A 27,223-nucleotide genomic window follows, 5' to 3' on the forward strand; every position below is an offset into this window, starting at 1 on the left:
TTGAGATATAATAGCAGCAAGCAGTATGAGTCATAAATATCTTACAGAACTTCTGTAACAGCACAGTAGTGCTTGCATTTTATTCCTGAGTGATCATCATGTACAATTTCCTCAGAGCTTGTTTTAAGCATTTCAAGGCAATTTTACGACTGTAGCCAAAGAAAGTAGCTAAATTACTTGCTTTTGTAAAGATTATTTTGAAGTACTGTGCTATAAGCACAGACAGATCCCCCCAACACACACACACACACACACACACACACACACACACACACACACACACACACTCTTGTCCTGAGGTGTCAAAGCTAGTGCTATAATCCAAGAGCTGTCAGTCAAAACTTCAAATAATTTTTTGCTACTCACTAGTCTCTGCAAGAATAGGAAGACTTTGTTTTGTTTGTTGTCCTGAATGTTGGAGAAATGTCTAATGCATATTATTTCTGTTCAAAAGTATTTTACAAGCACAGTAAAAGAAAAAAAAGAACTGAATAATAAGCCACCTGTTTTTCAATTTGGAGTTAGTTTTTTAAGTTGAGGCACAAATGCCTTCACACATTACATTTTCCTACTTAACATTGCATTGCTACCCTGTTATTTGCTATTCAGCAGCATAATAACACTTCATCAAAACAATAACCCTTGAGTGTGACAAATTAGCAGTTCTAAAGAACAGAAAAAAAATCCACACAATCAGCAAAAAATACAAAATGAGAACCGAGTTACCAATAAACAACCACCACCTTGGATCCAAACCAGTTGGTAAACTTGAAATTCCACAAAGTCAGGCAGCAAAATAAAAGTTCAAATAGTTTATTCCACTTGTTAAAACCAAACGTTCCAGCACAGTAGACAAGGAATTAGAGTTAAGCACTTTCACCTAGGTTCAATCCATGGTCTTGATGTTAAAATCCAATAAACTATACAATTAAGAACAAGTGGACTAAAAAGTCCAACAAAAATTGGTTCAATGTAAAACCGAACCCAAAACCAAGAAATGGTGCATTATATGTACCTATAACCTACATTGAACCAATTGAACCAATTTTTGTTGGACTTTGTAGACCACTTGTTCTTAATTGTATAGTTTATAGTTTATTGGATTTTAACATCAAGACCGTGGTTGAGGTTTTTTAGGTAATATGACTTGATCTTGTATTTTTATAAACAAATATATGTATATTTATTATTATATATTTTATACACATATATATGTATATTTTATATATATATACACACACACACACATTTTTTATACAACATTTTTCCTATAGTTAGTGTTTTACAGATTGAACAATGATTGTTTTATACAGTCCTTGGTCTCTGTTTCAATTGATTGTAATACAGATGTGGGGTTAATTTAAATAAGTATTTTTGTATTAAATGTATAACATATTTTATTTATATGTACATGAATATCCATCTATTTTTTAGTATGGAATTGTGATTAGGTTAGGTCACATGATGGGGGATTGGGTATTTAAGCCCACCAATGGCTTTTGATTTTTTGGTTCTGAGGAAGCCTGGGATTGAACCTAGGTGAAAGCGCTTAACTCTAATTCCTTGTCTACTGTGCTGGAACGTTTGGTTTTAACAAGTGGAATAAACTATTTGAACTTTTATTTTGCTGCCTGACTTTGTGGAATTTCAAGTTTACCAATTGGTTCGGATCCAAGGTGGAGGCTGTTTATTGGTAACTCTGTTCTCATTTTGTAAATTAGCAGTTCTACGAGTAAGACTAACATTATTTTCTATAAAGCTGTTACATTTAGATAAAGAGGTATTCAAAAGAGGATTTCTATACAAAATATGAGGTCAGCTATTAGGAATGCCATCTTTTTCAGATGCCCTAAGAGGGACATTCTTACTGAAACTTAAGACTGTGCAGGAGTAAACTTGCCATCATTAAATGGAAAAGAAATAAAGACTCAGTGATGTGCAGTGTGGGTTATCGATACTACTTTATATGATATGAAGATGAATTAAATATAGTATCAAAGCTTTATGTGACATTTATTGAAAAGTCAGAAAATGATTTTTCCTGTAAAATATAAAGACTTTTGCCATTTTTCATGCTCCCTCCTAAGACAGAACTGTTCAAATTGTTACTGGTCTGCAGAAAGAGAGACAGGTGGCAACCATATCAAATAGCTGGAGTGATGCTGTTTTTCTTCCTGTACACAATAACAGCAGTGAAAAACAGTTTCACAACACTCTTGTCCTTTTTTTTTATAACATCTGCTGACCTCTTGACATCAGTAGGACTAATTGTCTGTGTAACATTATGGGCAGTACCTGACAGGGAAACAACATGTTTCTCTGTGTTTATGCATTGTCATATAGGTGAAAAATAAATTCATCTTCCAAAGTATGTGAAAAGCTAAGCTTTAGAAAAGTGGGTGGGTTTTCCATTCCTTTGATTCCAAGGTGAGAAAATGAAAGTTTCATGAAGTACAAGCAGATTTCTGGTACATGAACTGTACTGGAATCATACTGTAGGGAGAAAAGCATCCTAAATGTTGAGTTAAACTGTCAGAGAGGATGGACTCTTTCTTTAAGATTATTAATGCATTTAGAGAAGAAGACAGTACCATACTCTCAGCATTTATACTTAGGCATATTAACACTAAGCCAAAATATTTTTATAACATAAATTGAAACAAAACTGATGCCTGATAATGCAAGCCCAAGTATATCATACTGTAAATTCCTTCTTCCACAAAGCTCAGTCCAACTGTTTCAAAAACTGCTCTGATAAGACTGATTCACATCCTCTTGTAGAAAGACATCAGTATGTAAGCATTTGAAATGTAACTCATTCACCTTGCATTTTTACATTGCTGGATAGAATATGACCAGCCCACCTACCTGGTTATCAACATAAAAATTAAAAGAAAAAAATCCTCCCCATGTGAGCTTCAGTACTGTAATCCTGTAGACAATACCCTCAGCAACTGTTACATGTTAACTTCCTCCTCTGATTCCACAAAAGAGGCAATACCTTCTATTTTAGCTCATAAGTCAAGAATCAAACTATGATCTGCATTGGCTTCTTCAGTGCAGTAGGCATTTTAGGTGCAATACTTCCGTGAACCCTTCTCTATAAATAAATCTACCTCTGTTAACTCCATCCAACCAGATAACAGTTTCTTAATGAGGACCACAGCAGCAATCCTCGCCCCTCTCTCTCTTTAATAAAAACCCAACCAACCCAAAGGTCATGAATACACTGTATACTAGGGTACGGTGCTTCAAATGCCCCTATCTGCTCCTTTAACAACATTGTTATTTGCTAAGTTAATCTTCATACAGGAACCAGCTACACTTCTGCCTTCTCACCCTTCTTGATTAGGGCAGTTAAAATACCAGCCACCACAATCTACATCTCTGTTTCTGTCTGTGTCTACTTGTCTGTCAGTCTTTATTTGTCTTTTTCTTTCTCTGTCCCCTTTTCTCTCTATCTCTCTAAAATTTGCTCCTGAATTGCCATATCTTGCTCTGCTTCCCTTCATCAGTCCTTATTTCTTTTTGTACTTCCACCATCTTTTCCTTCTCTGGCTACCTCTTCCTACTTATCAGTTCACTTATTTCCTTGTTTACTTTCTACTTCTTATCACCTTTCTTCTTTCCAGTATCCTCTCAGCTTTTGTCATTTACTTGCATTCTTATAACCACCTGTGTTCATATTGTCTAGGCCTTTGAATATCTCTTTCCTCAGACAATAAACATCCACTCATTTCAATGGTACTTTTTGCTTGGACACTTATGAATTACACAAGCTGTGAAATACTGTCTCTTCAAAACCACTTTTTTGTTAAAAAATGTATCCACATAGTTGGAAAAGGATTAACTTCAAAAGAAGCTTGAACAGTAAGATCAGCATCTTAAAATTGGAACTCTAGAAATGTTTTGATTATAGTAAGCTAGGAGTTGTTAAACATGTTCTACCTTGGCTTTCTGTAGGTATCCCTTTGGAAATATTTTGGGAAGTTGTGCCTGTCTGAACATATTTCAAGCAGCGATGTCCGCAGATGCATAATTAACTCAGTGTATGATATAGTATATTATGATCCATGCTAGAGGGTGCTAGCAAAGGCAACCCATGGATAATTTCAAGCAGCAGTGCATGACATTCACTTTCAGAAGTAAAGAGCTAAAGAGTGTGTTTGATGTTATGTGCATATGTTTGTTCTATGCTGCAGTAAAGCAAGTATGCAGTAACAATCGCCAAACATAACAAGATAAATCTGCTAAAAGGATCATGACCCCCTCTTTTTCAATTCTGTAGAATGCTGCATAGCTTTTTGGAAATGTTCTACTAACATTTTGTAGAAAAAACATTCATAAAAACAAACTGGTCATAGGTAAACAGTAAAAGGGTGGGGTGGGAGTAACAGACAGATTGGATGGAAAAGAAAAGCAGAACTGAGGGGGAAAAAAACTATTGTATTTACCTTGTACTATTAATAGCATAGTTGTGAAATGTTTCACTATATATATATATATATATATATATATATATATATATATATATATATATAAGATGACAAGTAACAACTGCTTAGCACATCTAGCTTGCACATTTCTTTCCATACCATACAAGCTGCTGACACTACATAAACAAATATTTTCTATTTTATCTACTTTGTCCAATAATTGATTTATGTTGCTTCCAGATTGCACAACTATCCCATTTAGGAAGTTTAATTCAATAATATACAGCACTTTTTGTGAAATGATACCTCCTCATATTGTCACTGATATGTACATCCTGCATCTTAGTAAAATAAGGAGGCGGTCAGCTCAAAGAAAAAAACAGATTTGAAGAACATGCTCAGAAATACACATAATTTATTTACATGAAAATATTTCTGTATCACGGTCATTTCTAGACCAATCATCTCTATATCTTCTGTTGGCATTTCCATATAAGTTATTTTGTATACATTACCAACCTGCTTTGTTTTGTGATGCTCTCCACACTTGACTTGCATGTTGCTTCCAGCTAGTCCTCGACTTCCACACTCCTTCAAGCCCATATCCCCAGTGTACATTCCTAAATAGGTACTGCACTTGTGACCATTCATAGGGTTACCCTCCCATCTCCTTGAAGAATTGACCTTAAGGCAACTCAGTATTAGCTGCACGGTCAGAGGGATCTTATAAATATTTGGGAGCATGGCGCCTTGTGACATCATATGAGACATCATTTGAGAAACAGCTGATTATGACCAGTAGCAGTTAAAGCAGCTAGCGCAATGACAACAGAATAAGATTACCATCCCCTGTGTTACACTCTAAAATTACCTACAAGGCCACCGTCTTCAACCAGAGGTTGGATAATATTCAGTGTCTCCCCAGCTGTCACTCACAGGACAAGATAGATGGCACACATAAAGCAAGGTAGACATTTATCTGTTCTTAAAACTCTGTTTTGTCTTGCATATTAAAAAAGATTTGATGCAGTTACCTTTAGTTACCCGGGTTCAAATGTAAAGTCCGTTCCTTTGCAGATGTATTTGCAACATATAAGGATGGGCCTGAAATCTTAAATGATGTTGATACTGGAAGTGAGAATGGCAATTGGTAATTGCCAAGTAATTTTATGTAGAAGCTGCATAAATCCATATGTCTTCTGAAAAAGGAATATGAGAGCATAGCAGGCTAGGAGAAGTGGAATATAGACAGATGTTAAACTCCTATAAGATGTTTCAGAAATTCTGGTAGTTGGCAATTTGTCTGGATTCACATGTTCTTGGGCTATATGCATGATATAACACTCTTACTCTGCATTTTCTATTCTAGTTCTGAGAAGACTGAGAGAAAGACAAGAGTCCTTATACCATAGTTGTATGTAAGATCCTCATGAGTCCATGTTTTACAGACTAACTCAGTTACCTGGACCAGTCATAAAGTACTAGTATCTCTTAGGACTGTCACACTGCATATACTTCTGCATATTAATTTTCAGATCTCTCATTATCAAACTATTTCAACTTTCATTATAGGAAAGGGATATGAGAGGGTCTAGTTATGACAGAAAACTAGAGCTTACTTGCATAGCAAGTTGTTTCAATTTGTATTGACCGCTACTCCATAAAACACAAAATTCCCATGGGAATAAAGTTTCATTTCCAAATCTGACCTATGATTGTTTGTTCATTAATGGAGATAGTAAATTATGTGTGGAATTACTGCATATACCTTAAGTTCTTTCATGGTGTTAGAAGAGAATGTTCCCTGTGCATTATTTCAATTACTAGTAGTCAGGTTCCTGTCAGTCAATCCTCTTTAACAGGTAAGTTCTTCAAAACTTCTTTTTTGTTGTTGCTGTTTTAAAACTGAGGATTGAATGGCTCCCATAGTCAAGTTTCATGGATGTTCTTTAACCACTTTATAAACCATGGCAATGTATCAGAAATTTAAAGGTGTGTGCAACATGGACAATTAATGAATGAATAGAAAACTAATCCAGTCATCAAAATCTCACAGCAATAATGCCGTGAAGTTTGAATCTGAGTTACAAGATAAACATATTTAACCTCTATCTAACAGGTTCCATTGCATTTTGCAGTCATGATGACTTGACATTAAGGTACAGTCTTAAAAGTAATTGAAATGATTATTTTTTTCCTCAAATATTTTTTTATGTTCAATTAAAATAACATTTACATAATATTTTTAAATATCATTTTAAACTATATACAATATTTACAATAGCCTGCCTTTCAGTTATACACACTGTATGTTATTAAATATAGAATTAACAGATCAGTTATCGGAGATATAATATTGATTATTGCAGAGTGTCCAACAAAGATATAACTTTCTTCCAAGGATTATTTACCAATGGCCTGGGATCGATTCGTACTTCTTTGATTTTTATTTCCATCGATGTAGTTGTCTTCAGTAAAGTGTATAATTTTTCCAAGGTCGGAGGTGTATTTGAATTCCACCTTCTGGTTATGCATTTCCTAGATATAGCAAGTACTGTCTATAACAAATACATATTTGTCTTATTCAGGTAGGGACCTTCATTTACATTTAGTATAATCAATACTTTAGTTAAGGTAAAGGATTCATTAAATAAAGCTTGTAAAAATGATTGATTCCATTTCAATATGATTTAATTTTATTACATTCATAAAAAATATGAATCCAGTCTGCTTTATTTGACTTTTCACACCTCCAGCAAAAACTATTTGTAGGAGTACTGATCTTTTTAATTCTATCTGGTGTTAAAAATGCTCTATGTAAGTATTTCCAGTTAAATATTTTCCAGTACTGTGTGTTAGAGGTGTAATTAACTGATAGTAAGATGTTAGTTTTAATTTGTTCTGTTAACTGCAATGACTGACCTTTTGCTAAGAACTGCCATTATCATGGTTTGGGAATTGTTTTATATGTTATTAACTCTTTATATAGATTTGAAATGGAATTTTTCTTTTCACAACTATTATATATAAATTCATACAGAAAACTTATTAGATTTGGAATATCTTTAAATGAGGAACTATTAATTAATCTGCATACATCTTGAGTGTATATTAGAATGCTTTATAAGGTTAACCAGTCTTGTGTTGGAATATTGTAAGCAGTTTTTATCACATGTATATCTAAAATATTTAATTTATTTACACATTGAAACGAGCATAAAAATCCATTTTGTTCCCAGGAGGTTATTGTTTCCCTATATATTTTATGAGGAAAGTTCTTAGTGATGGTAAATGGGGTTAAAAAGTCAAACCAAAGTTTTAGATCTATGTTTGCATTGATAAGTTTCCTAAAGGAACTGATGTAATGATTAATCAGTGTTGTTTTAGAAGGTTTTGTTATATTATATTGTATATGTATGCATAGTATGTACCAGGGTTTGTTTGATTTGTCTACTATTAAACATTTTTTAACAGATTAAATTCATTTGTTAATATAGCCATTGTTAATTCTTTCCAGTTGGCAAAATAATTTGAGTTTATCCAGTCTATTGTAGTTTTAAGCACAGATGCTTTTATATATGTTTCTATTTCTGTGAAGTTCAATCCTCCTTGTTTCCAGGGTCTAATATGATGAGTTAGAGCTACTCTATTCTTTTTGGGATACCATAAAAATGTTATTAAACATGAGTTTATTTCTTTAAGAATGCATCTTTCAGGAATTAACTGTATTGCTAATGCTACATATAGTATTTTTGGCAATAAGGCCATTTTTTATTAATTGCAATCTGTCTTCAAAAGTTAATATAATTTTGTTCCTCTTTTCTATATATATTTTTATTGCTTCAATAATGTTTTTATAATTTATTAATATTGTTTCATTTATATTTTTGCATAACATTATTCCTAAATAATTTAGTGTAAGTTCTTGTTTTCCTATGATGGATTTATTTGTAACTTGTAGTTCTTTTTTCTTATTTAAAAATAGAAATTTTGATTTTGATCTATTAAAGTATAGACCTGAAATCTTATAAAATTTCTCCATTACTTCTAGCTCTTCTAATGACTCTCTGGAGTTTGATAGGGTTAATAAAATATCATCAGCAAAAAGCATTATTTTAGATATGCACCGGTCATTGACTTCTATTCCTTTTATTCTTGGATTATTGTGTACTATTTCTGCAAGTATTTCTATAGCCAAAGCAAATAAAATAGGAGAAATGGGGCATCCTTGTATAGTACCTTTCATTATATGGATAGACTCTGAGGTGAAAGGACCTAATTTAACGTAGGCTGTTATTAATATATATGTTTTTTAGTAATAAGATAAAGGGAGGAGGAAATTCAAATAATACTAAAGTTTTAAATAGATATTCCCAGTTGAGGGAATCAAAGGCTTTTTCTATGTCTAATCCGATTACAAGTGTTTCTCTATCTTTTTTATTCACATAATCTATAAGAGTAAGTATCTTTTAATATTATCATGTGTGTGCCTGTTATATAAAAATCAAGTTTGATCATTATTAATTGTCTTTGAAAGTGGAATTTTCATTCTGTTATCTAGGATTAACATGAATATTTTGTAATCATTATTCAGTAATGAGATAGGTCTGTATGAGTTGCAAAGGTCTGATGGTTTGTTATCTTTTAGAATTGGTGTTATGAGAGAATATTTCCATGAGGGTGGTATTTTTGCCTCTGACTGGACTTCTAGCAAAGTTTTATGAAAAAGGGAGATTACTGTTGAAGGGAAGAGTTTGTAAATTTCCGTAATTATACCATTTATCCCTGGAGCTTTGTTAGATTTACTTTCTTTTATCTTGTCAACAATTTCTTTGCAGGATATAGGTTTTTGTAGGTCTAGTTTTAAGTTTTCGGGAATTTTTTTTTTATATTGATAAGGTTTGTATCTAAGTTTATTTGGTTGGTATCTAAATCTTCTTTTTTGAAGTGTTCCATATAATGGAACCAAAATGCTTAAAGGATGTCTCCTATATCTGATACTTTTTTCCCTTTCTTTTCATGATATATATTACCAATGTTATTTGCTTTAGATTGTATTTTAATTCTTGTAGATAAGTTATGTAGATATCTAGGGAGGTGGCTAATGAGTTTATTTTTAATTTTTCCATGGATAGACAAGTTTTGTGTGTTAGAATTTCATTATATTTTTTTATTTAATTCCTCTATTTCTTTTTTGACTTTTGGACAATTCTGATTTTTTTTAGATTTTGCTGTCAAGAGTCTAGTTTGCAAGTCTAATGCTTCAGTTTCCCACTCTTTAACTTTGTTTTTGCACCAGCTAAGGGTCTTACCAAATAAATACGCTTTTAATGAGTCCCAGACAATGACTCTACTGATTTCTGTTGTATTATTAATTTCAAGAAATAATTGTAGTTCTGACAACATCCAGGGTCTGAATTCTTTAAGTTTCGTGATATATTATGGAATTCTAGTTGAGAGGATTAAAGGTTTAAACTCTATTTGGAGCTGCATTATCCAAGAGTCATGATCTGAAAAGAGGCATGGAACTATTGAGAAGTTGAGGATTTTTGTTTGTAAATCTTGAACTACGAATAATTTGTCTATTCTGGTTTGTGTTCCAAATCTATGGTCTTTATGGGAAAATAATAAGGATTTATCATCTTTTACTTTAAAAGTGTCTATTAAATGAAATGAATCAATCCATCTTTTTAAGGATTTTGAAATAGTTGTTATGCGAAAAGACTTTATGGTAGTTTCAGAAGCTTCTAAGGTACAATTAAAGTCTCCTCCCAGTATAAGATTTCCTTTATAATTGGAAATAAAATCTAGGTGTTTTTTAACTGTTCCTGCTCCAATTCCTGGGAACCAATATAAATTAGCTAAGGTCCATATTCTGTTATTAAATTTAATTATAACAAATGCTAGTAAACCTTCTTTGTCTTCATATTTATAAATAACTTTTGGAGTGATTATGTTTTTCTTCCAGAGAACTGATACTCCTTTTGTCTTTGTTCTATAGGAGGATTGAGCTAAGACTTTATAGTCCTTAGGGTTCCAAATAAAGCTATCATTTGTCTTAAAATGCATTTCCTGGAGAAATACTACTTGTGCCTTATTTAGTTTTAAATATTTTAGTAAGTTTGATCTTTTATTTGCATTATTTAAGCCATTAGTATTTAATGATAAGAATGTTAAATCCATTTCAAGTTATTGTTGGAAGAAACTTTTTGCTTCATTTTTTTTTTTTATTTTGATTATAGTAGTTAAACCATATTCTCTGATAACACTGAATGTTATTTTTATGTGTGTAAATGTGGGAGTGTAATTTTAATGTTCTTTCTTCTTTAAATACAAGTAGGGTAAAATTCTGGTCAGGCTTTAAAAAAGTACTTCTATAAAACATTAATTCTAAAGTAAATATGAATTTCCCATTAAACATGGAATGAAAGTCATCCCTAATCCAATAGATAAAGATAGATCTATTGGATTATCACTCATACCTTTAACCAACAATATCAACTAAGCTCCATATGCTAAATTATTATATGGAGAATTTTCTTAAAAGAGATATGAAATTCTATATTATTTGATTATTGTTCTATAGTATTTTATATATCAGGATGGAATGTTAGTAGTATAAACAATTATTATTGTTGACTTAGAAAATATCCAATATTTAGTTACCCTTAAGAGATCCCAAACATGTCAGATATGTCATTTTGGATAAATTAAATACTACAGAGGAGCATACACTAAATAAGCTAACAGCAAATAGATTATTACTAAAATAATTATGACTAAAAGGATGCTGCAGGAGACAATGAGTGATTACCAATGAAATATGAATTTACTGTAGGTGTACTTTCTTCCTTTACTTTCCCACTTTTCAGCTCACCAACTTCAACTTACACTTATGAAAAGACATAGCTTATCAGTGGTATCCTGACTCTGAGAAGAGGTGCCGTACATTCTAGTGTGCAGTGCTTTTACATATTTATAGATTTACGAAGCAGAGTCTAAGAATGAACTATGATCACCCTGACAATTCCCATCCTGCATATGGCACCTCCTGCTTCCAGAATGGGTAATCACATCTGGTCTAGAATGAATGCGAAGGTACCTATATGGTAATCAAGACTTACCTTAGGTAAGTATTAATCAAATAGTATTTAGAGCATCTTAGAGAGTTCTTGGGGCAGTTAGAATACTCTTAAGCCTCTCCTCCCTTTACCAAAAACAGAGATTTCCCTTCCCTTTCTTTCCCTTGTTTTAAATTAGTACTAATAAAAGAAATTCAGCAAACATAGGTAAACAGAAATAACATTCAGTAGTCCATCTTGTACATGACTCGCAATCCATTAAACAAGCCAGTGACTAACATCACTTTAGTAAACATTATAAGGACAAATTAGAAATAATTTCCTAGCTATTTAAATTTTCTGATAAAGCAAAAAGTTAACAATAAGCTATTTTAACTAAAAGTATAAAGCATTTCAAGTTTTCCTTGCATGTATACATTTCTACTTATATTGTAGTGTCAGTAGCTATATTTGAAATGTGTACAATACTTCACTTCTTCAAATCATTCCTTTTTCAATTCAGGTTTTGTTTTGTCAAAATGGCAACAATATTTCAAGGGCACAATTAATATTTAAACTGATGTTTCAAATAAATAACTTGTCAATTGCCAATTGAGTTAGTTTGGAATGTATGGTTACTGCAAATATAGCATGTTGCAAAAATAATATGTATTTTTTCATGTGCCGTTTTTCTTCTTTTTTCAGCTTTTCCCAGTTAGGGGTCACCACAGTGGATCATCTGTCCACTCATGATTGGTAGTGGAGTTTTAAGGTATCAAGTTGCCAGCCCAGCACCCAACCTTTCACAGAAGGCACACACATGCACACACTCACACCTAGGGCCAATTTAGAGTGTCCAATCTGCCTACTACATGTCTTTGGGATGTGGAAGGAAACCGGAGCAGCCGGAGGAAACACACGCGACCACAGGGAGGACATGCAGACTCTGCACAGAAGGCACCCCATAGAGACTGTAATATGCAAGTGACATATATAATGTAGCATATATATAGCAGATAGCTTATGGAGTCAGGTTGTTAAAGTAAGTTATGCTTATTAATCAGGCAGTTTCATTTAAATTCACAAGTAATTTGGGGACATTTCAGTTGAGTTTCCAGGAATGTGTAGTCCAATGTGAGTAACTGAGTCCACTTTTTCTCATAAACATATGTCAAAATTCATTAAACAAAGCAGAGTCTAACTTCTGTCTAATAATCATTATAAATACAAAGAATAGTAATTTCCTTGCTCTTCAAACTTTCTGATATCACAAAATGTTGATAGTAAGCTATTTTAACTGGAAGACTAAAACATTCCAATACTTCCTTGTGCATATATATTTTTACTTTTACTGTAGTGTCAAGAACTGTCTTTGAAATCCTATGCATTACTTCTTTCAAGTCATTCAATTTACAGTTCAGATTATATTTTGTCAAAATGTCAATAGCATTTCAAGGGCACATTTAATATTTAAACTGATATTTTAAATGAATAGCTATCAGTTACCAAGTGAGTTTGTACAGAGTGTGAGGTAACTGCAAAGATAACATGTTGCAAAAAGTAATATGTATCTTGTCATGTGCACTAGAGACTGACAATTTCAAGTAACATATAAAATGCAACTTTTACAGTACAGGCAGCTTGTGAAATCAGCATGTTAAACTGAGTAATACTTTTTAATGAAGCAGCTACATTTAAGTGCACATGTAGTTTGGAAACATTTCAGTTGTGTTTCCAGGAATATGTAATCCTATAAATCATAAAATATTAGACAGTCCTATTATGTATTTTACCTTGCTTAGGTTATTTTTCATTTTAATAACTAAATAACATTACGTTTTCTTATTATTTGTTATCTGTGAGGCTAAATGTACTTCACAGGTTCACAGTGTCCTTAGAAACTGCAGCAGTTGTTTACTGTTGCTATGGCAATGCAAATAGAATGTGTAGAAAGCTTTGCTTCTCTTGACCAACAGTACATTTTCCCCTCCCTTTTTTATATATTTGTGAATACTAAAAGGAAATAATTCAATGGACATATGTACATGAATGGATCATTTCAGAGTTAATCACTAACATGTCCCCAATCCCAATAAGCATATCAGTGACTATCATTAATCTAATAAATATTGTAATAACAATTAAGTTCACTATTCCAATTAGTCTACCTTAAAACTAGATTATTTTAGACTATTATTTATCTATGTATAGATAGTGAGTTATTAAATATATACAGACTATATTAGTATAGTAAATAGGAGAGAATTTAGAAAGGGAGACAAGATGCAGTTAAAATAATAATGAGAAAAGAGAGAAGAGAGAGAAAGAAAAGAGAAAATTAAGAGAAAATACACATATACTATGTATGTTGATTTACAGTATAAATATTTTATGTGCTATATAACCCTCCTTCTGTGAAAGAAAAGTACCATTTTACATACCTGAGGTAATGTGAAAACTCTCATGTGCCATCTATTTTCAAAAATATATAGATAAAGATTCCAGTAGTTAGTTAACTTTGTTTTAAAATTCCAAGCAGTAAAATTGGTCCTTTAAAGTAATGTTAAAACAATTCATATCATAGAAGATGCTTTGAGAGATTTGGCTGTAACAGTATCAGTCTTTTGCTTCTTCTTTTTGACATCTGTCCAGACATTTGTTTCTTTTGTTCTCTTGAGATAAGATGACATCCAATCCATATCTTCTGGTAAAGTAATCACATTATTAGTTTTAGTAAATGAAGCAGCTTCCTCTAAGTCAATAAAAGTCCTCATCTCGTTGGCATACAGTATTCTTATCTTAGCTGGATATGCAAGTTGTGCCTTGATGTTATTTTGTTTCAGAAACGTCATCATTGGCCACACTTTTTTCCTTTGTTCCATTATTCTAGACGAATAGTTGTTATCAAATCTTATCAGGCTCTGTTTATATTTTAGAGGTGCCTTCCCCCAAGCAGAGCTTAAAATTAATTCCTTGTCCAAGTATGACAGAAATTTGATAATTATTGACCTAGGAGGAGAGTTTGAGTTGTTGGCAGGTTTCCCAAAAGCTCTGTGTGCCCTCTCAATGCCAAAGGAAAGTCATTCTTTTAAATTTAAAAAAAAACAGGGATCCAGCTTGATAAAAAGGAAATAATATCCTCACCTTCTGTGTTTTCAGGTAATCTGAAAATCCTGATGTTATTTCTCCTCTCCCTATTTTCCAAGCCATCTACTTTATTAACCAACCAAGTGTTTTGTTTAAGAATCAGTTCTTTCTGTGTTTCCTCTTCCTTAAGTCTGCTTTAAGTCATTTAGAGAAACCTCTATTCCTGATATCCTTGCCTGGTGTTGTTGTAGCATTTCCTTGAGGCTGTCAGCCTGTTTTTGACTGCTTGTTTTAAGATTTTCTAGGTTCTCTTTAAAATCATACATCTTCAAAGACAACACCTGCAGGGTAGATGCCATCTGTTGTAGTTCCTTCTTTAAGGCAGCATCCTGGTGAAAATTCCTTGAGTTGCTCATGTTAACAAGTGAATATATCTCCAAGATTTTTGACAGGAAATTATTTGTAAAACTTCACCAGAGTTTCTAATTATGTAAATTAGACCTTTATCTATAAGATTTTATACTTTGATGAAAAAAATAATATTTTTCCTGTCTTATTTAACTAGTTATAGGGAGCTCTAAAAAACTGCTGCTTTCAGTTAGCCATTCAGACTCCGCCCCAATTGAAATTATTCTTGTCAAACTGCTTATATGATTTAGCATATAATGTATATTGTCTGTAACTTTGAAAAGGATGTTACAAAGTAATTAATGATCACTTGTATGATTTGATAAGGGAGCAGAAGGCATGGAATGCTTGCTGTACTGCTAACTATAGATAGCTAATTGCTAATCAGATAGTAGGATCTGCACAGTGGAAGTGATGCACTAGAATTAAAAATAATAACAAATTAGTGGTCCACTTTATCAATTCATGTAAAGTCTGTATCAGGATCACACTACAAATGCAGAGCTGTTTCACAAATAAGTTATACATTATGTTTTTGTGCTAATGATCTAATGATACACCACTTTAACTTCCTGAATTATTTCATTACTCACACACACACACACACACACACACACACACACACACACACACACACACACACACACACACACACACACACACACACACACACACACATATATATATATATATATATATATATATATATATATATATATATATATATATATATATATATATATACATGGAGAGAGAGAGAGAGAGAGGGAGTTTCTGGGCTCACAGATGTATATTTTTTATTTATTTGTGGTTTGTTTACCAGGATGGTCAATTGGACCATGAGGAGCCTTTTTTCAAAGAAGTCATGGGGAGAAAAGCTCCAGTAAATACAAATACAATACAAATATAGTAGAATTAAAGAATTACAGAACAACAAGCCTAACAAAGTTTACCAATATATATATATATATATATATATATATATATATATATATATATATATATTTCACCAAGGTGGCTTTTTTTAAGTTAGTTCTGTACTTATCCTTGTGGGTACAGCTGCCTCTATGTAGCTATTAATATGCTTGTATAGTATTTTAACAGTTCTGCACAGGCAGCAGTGTTCTCAAGGTTTAGGGGGCTTGAAACATTGCCACATTGCCAGTTTATAGTAGGAAGTTAACCTTAGAGTAGTTCCTGAACATTCCAGGGAAAATTTGGGTTCTGGGTTTTATTTTTACTTTAAAAGAGACCATTTTGTGCTCTGACCTTACCAAAGAGGACATTACACTAGGGGCTGTCAGTGCTTATTGATATTATTGAGGACCAGATCCGGTGTGTTTGTGCCCTTGGTGCATGTATTGACAATCTGGTCAACAGAGCTTGTGTTTGCAAAGTCTAAGAATCATTGTACCTGCACATTTGGTGTTATATATGACTCCCAGCTAATAGTGGGTTGATTAAAGTCACCCACACATATGGTATTTGGTTGGATGGTGAGTGCCTTCATTAAGATTAAATAACTCTTATGATTTTCCTGGGTCATAGACGGGCATCTAAAGCTTACAAGAAAGTGGTGTACAATCTTGTCTACAGTGATATGAACATGGAAAATCTCAAGTGCATCATTCTGTTAGGTGAGTCTCAATATTTATTTATTTTTGTGGTAAATCAAGATGCCTCCACATTTAGTCCATGCCTGTATAGTAGTAAAAATGTGGAAGGCATTATAGTCTTGCACTACCTCATGATCTCTCTGGCTTTAAACCATGTCTCAGTGCCTGCACAACATAATCTAGGGTGAGGAGAGCTTGCAGGGAGTGGAGTTCCTTGTTTAGACTCTTGGCATTGAAGAGTAACATCTTTGGGTTTTCTTTGTTTTGATTTGATGTATTGTAAAGATTGATAGTTTGGCATTGTGTAAAAAAGGCACTGTGGATGAGTGTGATGACTCACCACTGGACCAGTAATCAAGGAGCCTCAGTCTTCACCACTGGCCTCAGTGGGTGATGTACACTGGGAGAATGACAATTACACACAGCATTTCCAGATGCAGCACTCTGCATCAAGTGCAATTTTCCTTAAGAGAACACAGAGACCACATTCAGTCTGGGGCTGGTTTCTTCCTCTTTTTCCAGATCCCCAATAAGATTCCCCACTAGCATATCTATAGAGTTGAGATTTCAGCTGAGTGGCCAAGCCAAGAACTCAAGCACCCTCTCTGTCCAGACAGTGCTTCGTGTCCCTGCTGCAGTAGCTGACACACACACTCTTTAAGGTTTGATTCACACACACACACACACACACACACACACACACACACACACACACACACACACACACACACACACCTGGGAAAGGCTGGCACAAGTTTACTCGATATGCCTCCTTTTGCCCAGACTATAAGGTAGTTATCATTGCCACCAGCCAGCTCCATATCAGCTACTTTAAGTCCCTTAACAATGGGTGTCCAATCTTACTGTGTAATGTTGCTATTAATGCAAATGGTAGTATGACCAAGAGCAGGGCTATTAGGAATGACCTGCACAGTGTCACCAATTAAACATGCAAGTACTCTCAAAACTTAAATATCTGTAGACAAATCAGCCACAATGTAAGGTTTAAATGTATTTGATAATAAATAATAAAAGAACAAGAAAATACTCAGTAGATATTTTCAGTGACATCAGAGTTCAAAACCACGAGAAATATTTAAAAGAACATTGGAGGACAGTCTCAAAGAAATAAAGAAAAAACATCTAAACTATGCTTCACTATATTCCTGACTGAATTTAAGAGAATTACTATACCCTAGTTAACTTACTCAAGAGCAAAGCAGATGTGGTGAATGGATCTTCTAGCTGTTGGTGCCAGGTCCAACACAGAATACAGAGACTTTTGAAATTAATATCTCAAATATAACTGCTAGGATAGCTGCAGAATGACATCATTTCTTGTCATCTGACTCTGTCCCAGGTGAAACCCCCACTGGTGGAAGCTGACAGCATTTAGCATCTACCTGTGAAAATACATAGACCTCAGATCTTTGGCAGATGCTGGAAGTCTTAAAACAATTACATTCCTTCACATTTCAAGACTAGCAATTATTTCACCCTAGAGACAATACAAAAAGCTCCATAGTTTTAGACATTGTGTCTCCTTGCTGCATTGAAACTGAAAGAAACCATCTTTTATGGCTTGGTTATAAATTATTTTAATTTCTGTTATTTTTTGAAGTTAACCCCCTGTATTCCAGTTTCCACTGTTAAAATATATACATTTAAACAGTTACAATAGTGCATGTATATTTCTGTTTTCCGCCAGTAGGGCACACTGTGGATGCATTTCAAACACAAACACATTATAAAATATATATTTTAGCACATATGTCTGTACAAACTGTTAGATAAACACATGACATACAGTTCTAATACATTTGTTACACAAGCATCTTATGCAAATCATTCCTATATTCACAAATGACATATAATTATTTACAAAATTCCAGCTAGCTTGGCTGGCAATATCTCCCTTTATCACAGGGAGGACAATGTTTTAGCTAACATTCAAAACCCTAGTGAGAAGAGGTGTTAACCATGCCTGGTAAAGCAGCATGATCTGTTGACAATCTTCTTCCATGCTGACAAATATTGCATAACCTTAGAATTTCACTAGAAACTAAGCAAATGATTAAAGTCAGTCATCTTCTCCCTATATTGTGGCATCATCCCTGGAGAAGGTAAAATGTTGTTTAATGCTAAGCTCATATTAGCCTGGCACACATATTTTGAGAGCTCCAAGATGTCTCTTTTCATATAGTCTAGGGAAATACATTTCAGATCATTTACACCCACATGGACTATGACTGAGAATACTGGTACTTGTGGTCAAAAGTTGTGAGTGTGTGTGTGTGTGTGTGTGTGTGTGTGTGTGTGTGTGTGTGTGTGTGTGTGTGTGTGTGTGTGATGTGGTGGATCCTGACCCCTAATAAGCAACTGACTATGACGTTCTCCTTACTCAGCCTGTTGACAGGGATGTCAGTGTGTTTCACAATGGAGTCTCCAATGGCCAGAATATTGGACTGGGTGGTGGTTTGCTTTATGGGTTTAGAAATAGAGGCTTCATGAGATGTGGCTGTATGTGTTGATGTAGGTATTGAGAATGCATTTGGGCTGCTGAGGGTATTTGTTGAGTGTGCTTCCCCATATTTAAGTGCCTCAGCATATGTTGGTCTATGTATCTGATTTATGCTGTTTGTGATATGTACAGCATTTGTACTACTCACAACCTGATTGACATTAGGTGTGCTTTTATGTAAGAACTTTTTCTCCAGTGATATTGTGCAAATACATCTCTCACTTACCTTATCAATCTGTTTGTGAAATAGCTGGTTGTCACTGAATATGAACTCATTCCTACATTGCCTCAGAGGGCCCATGCCCATATCCACCAGAAAGAGAGAGAGATAGCTGTATATACATAATCATACTGTAATTTTACACTGCAGTTTTAAAATGATGTGTCAAAAACATAAATCATATTTTCAAATTATTTATTCTCAGGTGCTTTTATCTGAACAAAATGTGATTAAATCAGTTACTTGGAAACACAACATAACTTAACAATGCCTTCTTAGCAAATTAATATCAAGCAGTTTAAAGCAAAATTGTCATGAGGATTAGAATGAGACAGGGATTAAAGACAATGACCTTTCAAAATTCTTACTCATAATAGTATTAAAAAAGCCTTACTGTTCCATGCGGGTCTTTGGTAGTTTAGTCCACATATCTGTACTATTTTGGAAGTGCTTGAATAAAGGAAATATCTGTTTTCGCATGTATCTCTGCAAAAAAAGGAATTTGAAAATGAATCACAGTGCAGGGATCATGCTTTATTTTTTTGTTATGTTGTTTAACTGTTGTGGAGGGCTGTCTGTCTCCCTGTCTACCTGAACACTAAGGTAAAACACCATCTTTGTATACTTCTGCATTTCAGCTTATGTCCCATCAATTGTGTTTACCTGAACACTATAATAAAATGTCATCATTGTATACTTTCCCTAAGTTCTTTGTTTCAGTGTGTATTCCCTCAGCTTTGAGTGCTTTGAATACCTCAGATTTTTATCCTGCATTTACACCTTCTTATAGGTTCTTAGGAGTGTACTAGGCTATTAACCAATGGGGCCTTTTTAAGTCTAGTCATACATCCCAAATCTCTGACAAGCTCTGGTATTCTTGATAAGTGTGACTGTCATCCTCGTAGATTCTTATTTAGTTGTAAAAGAGAGCACTTATCTTTAAGGGAGTTGCTCTTCCTGACTTTGGTAATGAGTTTTCTTCTTTTATTATATACCCTGTTTAGGTGAGGATTCTACCAGTGGGGTTAATTTTTAGTGTTTGTTTTGGGTTTATTTCTGGTTGGCATGACAGCCTCAATGCAGCCATTCACATGTCTGTATAAGGACATTGTGACTAGTTCTACATAGGTAGCTGTGGTCTTGGGGGTTGGGGAAGTCTGGCATTTTGGCAAACTATCACATAATAGGATGTAGTTTGCCTTTGAATAGTTCTTATTACTTGTTTAGTAGGAATTTCTGGGTTAACTTTTACTTCAAATGAGACAGCTTTATGATCCAACATCACTGGTGAGGATGTGACATTGGGTGGGGGGAGGGGGGGGTGCAACATTCTCCCATGTTGGTGAGCACCAGATCCAGTATGTTTGATCCGCACACTGTCTGTTCCAGGCCGTTTGTGAAAATAAAGTCTAGGAAGCATTGTGCATGTGAGTTTGAGACAAAGTACATTTCCCAATATGTAGAGGGGTAATTAAAGTCATCCATAAATATGGTGTTTGATTGGATGGTATGCATCTTTATTAGGTTTGGGTAAGAGTCATGAGACTCTAGGGCTGGTGACCTATAACTAGCTTTGATATGGTGGGGAATCTTATCTGTGGTGACTTGCATGTGGACGCACTCTATAGTATCATCCTGTTTAACCAACCTGGAGGCATGTTTGTTGCTAATGCAGATGGAGGCACCTCCACATTTAGCCCTAGTCTGTGCTGCTGTTGTTCTAAATGTGTGGAAGGCACTGTTGCATTGCACTGCCTCAGTACTTTCTATGGTTTTAAACTAAGTTCCATTCACAACACAGATGTCTACATTCTCTAGAGTGAGTAGGGCTTGAAGTGTGTGGAGTTTTTTTATTTAGGCTCCAAGCATTGAGCAGTAACACCTTAAGGTTACTTGTAGACTTTTTCATTATGTTGATAGTTTTGCCTTTTTTGCATTGCCTAAAAAAAAGGCTCGAAGGGGACCAATAAAGTTTTAGGAAATATCCGAAAGCTTAGGGGAGACAGGTGCAGCCTATCCTTGGGGAAGCACATGATCTTTTGACCATGTCCTACCATGCTGACAAATATCGGATCACACTGGATTGACATCAGAAACTAATTCAATTATTAAAAATCAATCATTTTATGTTCATACTGTGGCATCATTCTTAGTGAAGGTAGAATGCTGCTCAGTGTAAGGCTTATACCTAACTGTGACACATATTCCAACAGATCCATTATGTCTCTTTTCTTACAGTCTAGTAGGGTATGTCTCAGATCATTTATATCCACATGTACTATGATAAAATGATAGTAGTACATGGGCTGTGGTATCCTGAGTGCATGCATGATATTGTAGATTCTGGCTCCAGTTAAACAAGTAACTGTTATCTTTTCCTTGTCTAACCTGGTGAAGGAGGCATCTATGCGCAAGAAAACCTACTGTATAAACCATCAGAATACCAGTCTAAAAATCCCAAACTCTTGTGGTCATTTATTAACCATCTCTTGCATCCTGGCCATGTCACCCAACAGTCTCTCTCCTGAAATGATGATCCAAACTGCATTGTCTCCCAGTTTAACACTCACTACATGCAGACTGTTGCCTCTCTATTAAATAACTCCATATCAGTAAACATCTCACACATCATCAGTAATGAAATTACTGGTACATCCTTCTCATTTAATCCAGTCCTTTCTTCTACCATTAAAAGGCTACTTAGTAAGCTTAAAACCACCACCCTAGCTACTGACCATTTACCTTCAGAATACTTAAAACTTATTGCAGAAACACTTGTCTAACCAGTCTCCATATTAATAAATGTCTGCATAAAAGCAAATTTAAATTCCTATTCTGGGTAATAAATCCCGTATCTTCCAACTATATAATGGTGATATCTCAACTGACCCCTCTAATTACAGACTAATAGCCAATATATCCCCCTTTCAAAAGTACTTGAAAAATGCATACAGTCTCAATTCCTTAGATTCATACTAGACAACAATCTCTTAGCTTCTACGCAGCATGGCTTCTGTCCTCATCATAATGCCCCCTATGTTCTTTTCAGTTTTATCTCTGCCATAGATCAACATGGAAATTAATCTCATCCGAAGACTTTCTACTCAGACATTCAATGCCCCATTCCTCTACTGGTTCCAAAGTTACCAAACATAAACACAAGGAGGCTTCCAGTGTGAAGAAACTAAGAACCACAATGAAATGTACCAGTGTCACACGCCACATGACCCAATTATCAAAAATTCCAAAATGTAGTTGAATAAATAAACAACTTTATTAATGTTAAACACTTTCATCTGAAAAATCAGGACTTCATCAGAAAAGTTACCTCAAAGACAGTCAAAAGGAAACACTCTTATTCCCCCTTTCTCCCTGGAGCTCTTAGTGTCTCCCAAGGCTCCATGATTCGGCCATTACTTTTCAGCATAAAAAATGTCCACAAAGCCTCTAAATACAGTACCATTATGCAACATGCTGATGGCTCTACTGTCTTGTGTTCTGTACAAAATCTAGATAATTTTCAAGAGATCAGTCAGGAATCTTTTCATTCAGTTGGCTCTGCAGCACACACGCACTTCTAGACCTCAGATTAATTCTATTCACTGCAAAACACTACTGTGAGCAAAAATCCAACTTTGCTTTAAGCTCCTTAAATAACTCCCTAATGAAATGTTTTCAACCGAAATACCAAATGTCAATACACTGAAAAAAAGACCAAACCTGCAGGAGAAGAGAGAATCCATTGCTCTTCTCCTTTAAAGTTATTTATTTATTTATGCATGTATTTATTTATTGCTTGCATTTGTTTACCGGTAAAGTCCACTGGGCCTGAAATGAGCCCATTTTAAGTGGAGGCCCAGGGAAAAAAGATCCATATTTAATTACATACAAGGAAGTTTGACACACAATACAGGGTATATAAAGCAGTAGTAGTACATTAAAATAAAATAATAACCACATAGAATAATTTAGTAATAACACGGAATAAATTTGATAACAACAGTGAAAAATGGTTTACAATCATGGTGGAAATGTAGGAATAGAAGAAGTATAAATACATAAGTAGAATGTTTAGCTGTGAAAAGAAATTAACTTAAAGGGTAAAAAGGAGGAGACAGAAGGCCTAAGGTAGGGATAATGCAGGCTAAAGTGACAGCAGAAAGAGTTAGTATGGTAGAGAGAAAGGGACGATGAACAAGTGAATGAGTGGAGAAGAGTAAGGATTCAGAGAGGGAGGTCAGGTTTTGGATTTCTTTTTTGCAGGGGGTAAGCCCCCTCACACTCATTGATACAAAGTACAAGCCCCCCCCCCCCCAAACTTACATATTCCAACTCTGAGAAAAGGGAATATTCTAAGAAATGTCCATCTTGGACTTAATGCACGTAAGTCTGTTTTTTTCCTGCTATTCAATTTCCATGTCTTGTGACTCACTCTACTGGGTCCCAGCATTTCAGATGTTTAGCTCTGCAAAACCTTACCAAGTTTGAACTTGTGTCTGTCTCAAAACTTCAAGGAGTAACTATCGATGAAAACTTTAATTTTGACTGTCACATAAGAGGAATCATAAAAAAAAAAAAAAGATAAAACTTGAAGCATTGTATAGAAAAATTCCTTTTCTTCCCTCTGCTGCAAAAATAGAACTTGCTTCCTTCTTACTGCCCCCAACACTCCTTTATGTTTCTCTCATACTGATTAACATACAATCAACATTACTCTATCTTCTAGAACAATGCTTTAATAAGGTAGCCAAATTCACAGCTAACGTGTCTTATAAATCCCATCACTGTGTCTTACTAAAGAAACTATCTTGGCTAGAACTACACCATTACCAATCTCATTTACAATTGCTAACAACCCGCAAACTTCCCTATTGGCCAGACCAATGTTCAGTCCTAAACAATAACAGAACAATATGGTCTGCTGATAAACCCCTTTTCAAATAACTAAGCCAAATAACTTTGTAGGTGATTCACTATAATCATTACATCTCCAAAATGCAGAATTCCTTATTTCTTCCCTAAAATGAAAGTCCTTTAAAATGCAACTTAAACCTCACATCTCTGACTTCTGGATCTATCGAGCCTTGCCCCACTTTTGGCAACACTATATTCTATCTATCCTATAACTCATACTAACCACAATCTTGCCCTTGGCAGTTATTTCACTCTTATTCAATGTCTAAACTGTCTAATCTGATGAATGCACAAATGTATCATTTTATCCATGTCTAACCTTATTACTATGGCTTTATGCATTATTTACTGCAATGTTCTTCAAACAAAACTTTATATATGTATTTATATACTATAGGTTCTTCCTCAGTAATGCATAAAGCATGTGGTGGGTTTGGCACAATGGCTAAGGCCTTTACCTCATAAACACAAGATTTATGGTTTGATTCTGACCTCGGGTTATTGGTTAGGCTTAAAATGACCCTTCAAGGCAATTAGCCTACTGATCACCTGTGAGCCTATAATGCAATCTCTGTATTTCATTCTCCCTACTGAAACTTGCATGCAATGTAACATATATCCTTGCATTTTATGAATTTTGCTGTAATGTTATATGAAATGAATCTTTTCTTTTTGGTCTGCACTGAAAAGGGTTAATTTCTTGTGCCAAGTCAGACTATCCACATAAACAAATGATAATAAATAAACTGTATATCATAGACTAACCCAGTATAAACTCCTATAGTAAGCTCTACTACAAGTGACATTAACAATGAATGATAATCAGAAATGATAAGACTGTGTTGTATACACATAAAGAATATACATAAAGAAAAAAAAACTAGGCTCCCTCTACAGATGCAAAAGATATCTTGCCTCAGAATCTCATCTCGCCATAGCTAGAACTCATCTTATGCCCACACTGCTATATGCCGCTCCCTCACTAACAAACCTAAATAAAACTGACAAACAATCTCTCCACCTGCTACAAGAAAATTTCCGGATTCACCACCAATACCAAGTCCCGTTCCCACCACTTCCATGCACTACAATCCCTACATTGGCTAGAATTCCCCAACCTTCTATAATATCACAAACTCAACTTAGCCCATCATATACTGTACTACCCTGAAAAAACACCTGCCTTAAACAATCTCCTTAACTTCCATAATCCAAATAGACAACTACGCTCTAGCAACAAAGCCTTAATTGCAAACATCTCCTGCAAAAACAACTCTGGGGAATCTCTTTTTGCTCACAAAATTGCCAAGATCTGGAATAACCTTTCTCCTGACCTCAGACTTCTAAATTCTACATCCTCCTTTAAGAATCTCCTAAAATCATATCTCTACTCCAACCATCTATGCAATTGTAACAAGCCACCATAAAACAACATACTAGTACAGGGAAACCTTTTTACAACTCAAGTGCATCCTCTGCCAAGGTCACTGTTCAGACTGTACTATACTCTTCTGAACACCTCTTAATGCTCACTGTAAATACTGTACATACTGTAAATATTTCTACAAGTAATCACCTGTTTATCTACCTGCAAATTTATACCTACACTCTGGCCTATTGTAATTAGTGCTGTAACTTGTTATACTATGTTAAGGTAATCTACAACTTCTTCTCTCATGTTATTGTAAATTGTATTTTCTCTCTTTTTTATTGTTCTGGAGCTTTTCTCCCCTAGGACTCCACTGAAAATGGACACCTGTTGTCCAGTTGAACTATCCCGGTTAACAAATGTGAAATAAATAAAATAAAAATAATAATAAAATAAACTCCAACAACACACTTCAGTTGTTTGGCTGTGCATACAGAAAGGGCATTGATTGCATGAAATTGTAAGACAAACTATTAAAGATTTTTATTCTGCATCCCTGATTTGATCCAAATACTTGGTCTAATGGAGTTCATACTTGCTCTGTGGCTGAAAATGTCAGTCAGACTATTTACATGGTGCAATTAATGACACTTAGATCAAGTAAAGCAAAAAAATGATTTAATCACATCCCCCTGTACTCAATGTTGTGCTTCCTCTGCTCACAGGCAGCTGATGCTTTGAATGCTAAAATTCTCCATTTTGATTAATACTCTGTTACTATGAACCTATGTAATATAGTGCATGCATATACACACATATGCTTGTATTATATTACAGGAAACAGAGTGTCTCTTGCAATATAATACATGCATATTTCTGTATATGCATGCACTATATTACAAAGGTTCATAGGTCCATGGGTAATTTCTAGGCTAATGGCACAAAATCCTTTATAAACATAGCCAATAATACCCAGGATATGGCAATATTATATCTTAATTCCTCAGATTTGGGAAGAGGTGGTATCAGGCTAGTGGGTCTTTGGGTGTTGGAGCCCTGAGTCATTTTACAGACTGCCTCTGTCCATAAGGGACATGGGCAGTACCCCAGGAGTGAATATGAAAGATTCAAAGTAAACTTTATTGTCATTTAGGACCACACATGTAACCTAAATGAAATTTCATGCATCAGCTCATTTTTGAGATTACAAACAGAAAATAAAACAACACTTACAAGTAAAAGAATGAACATAACTAACATATACAATCCTACTCCGAGTATAAAAAAGAGGAGAAAAATTCCATCACTTGAATACAGAATAAGTATACCCTCCCCTAAGTTATAATAGCTGCAAATTTACAGTTCCCCATCCATTTATCCAAATTCTTTTTGAAAACAGTGAGGGACAGGCTTTGCTTTATGAAGATGGGAAGTTTATTCCATACTCAAGGTAGCCTTTGGGATGCAAATCTGTCTCTCCAGCAAGTTGTGTTAGAAGCACAAATAAGATTCAGATCAATGTAACATGTAACCCTTGTATAATTTTTCTTGTGAATGTGACATTTCACCAGGGTTGGATCAGAGAATGCCT

General features: G+C 34.5%; 1 protein-coding gene across 3 annotated transcripts in view; it reads right to left on the bottom strand.

Moving 5' to 3' along the window:
* LOC122807226 (aminopeptidase Ey-like) overlaps nucleotides 1-27,223 on the bottom strand; it is a 1,536,433-nt gene that overhangs the window by 265,866 nt on the left and 1,243,344 nt on the right. For all 3 annotated transcript variants that reach the window (XM_044078305.1, XM_044078303.1, XM_044078304.1), the window contains exon 16: nucleotides 19,744-19,835. In XM_044078305.1, coding sequence (XP_043934240.1) covers nucleotides 19,744-19,835 — 92 coding nt within the window. The remainder of the gene's footprint in view (nucleotides 1-19,743; nucleotides 19,836-27,223) is intronic.

Source organism: Protopterus annectens, chromosome 7.part0 (assembly GCF_019279795.1).
Source record: "Protopterus annectens isolate FY-2018-M chromosome 7.part0, PAN1.0, whole genome shotgun sequence".
Classification (NCBI taxonomy): Eukaryota; Metazoa; Chordata; order Ceratodontiformes; family Protopteridae; genus Protopterus; species Protopterus annectens.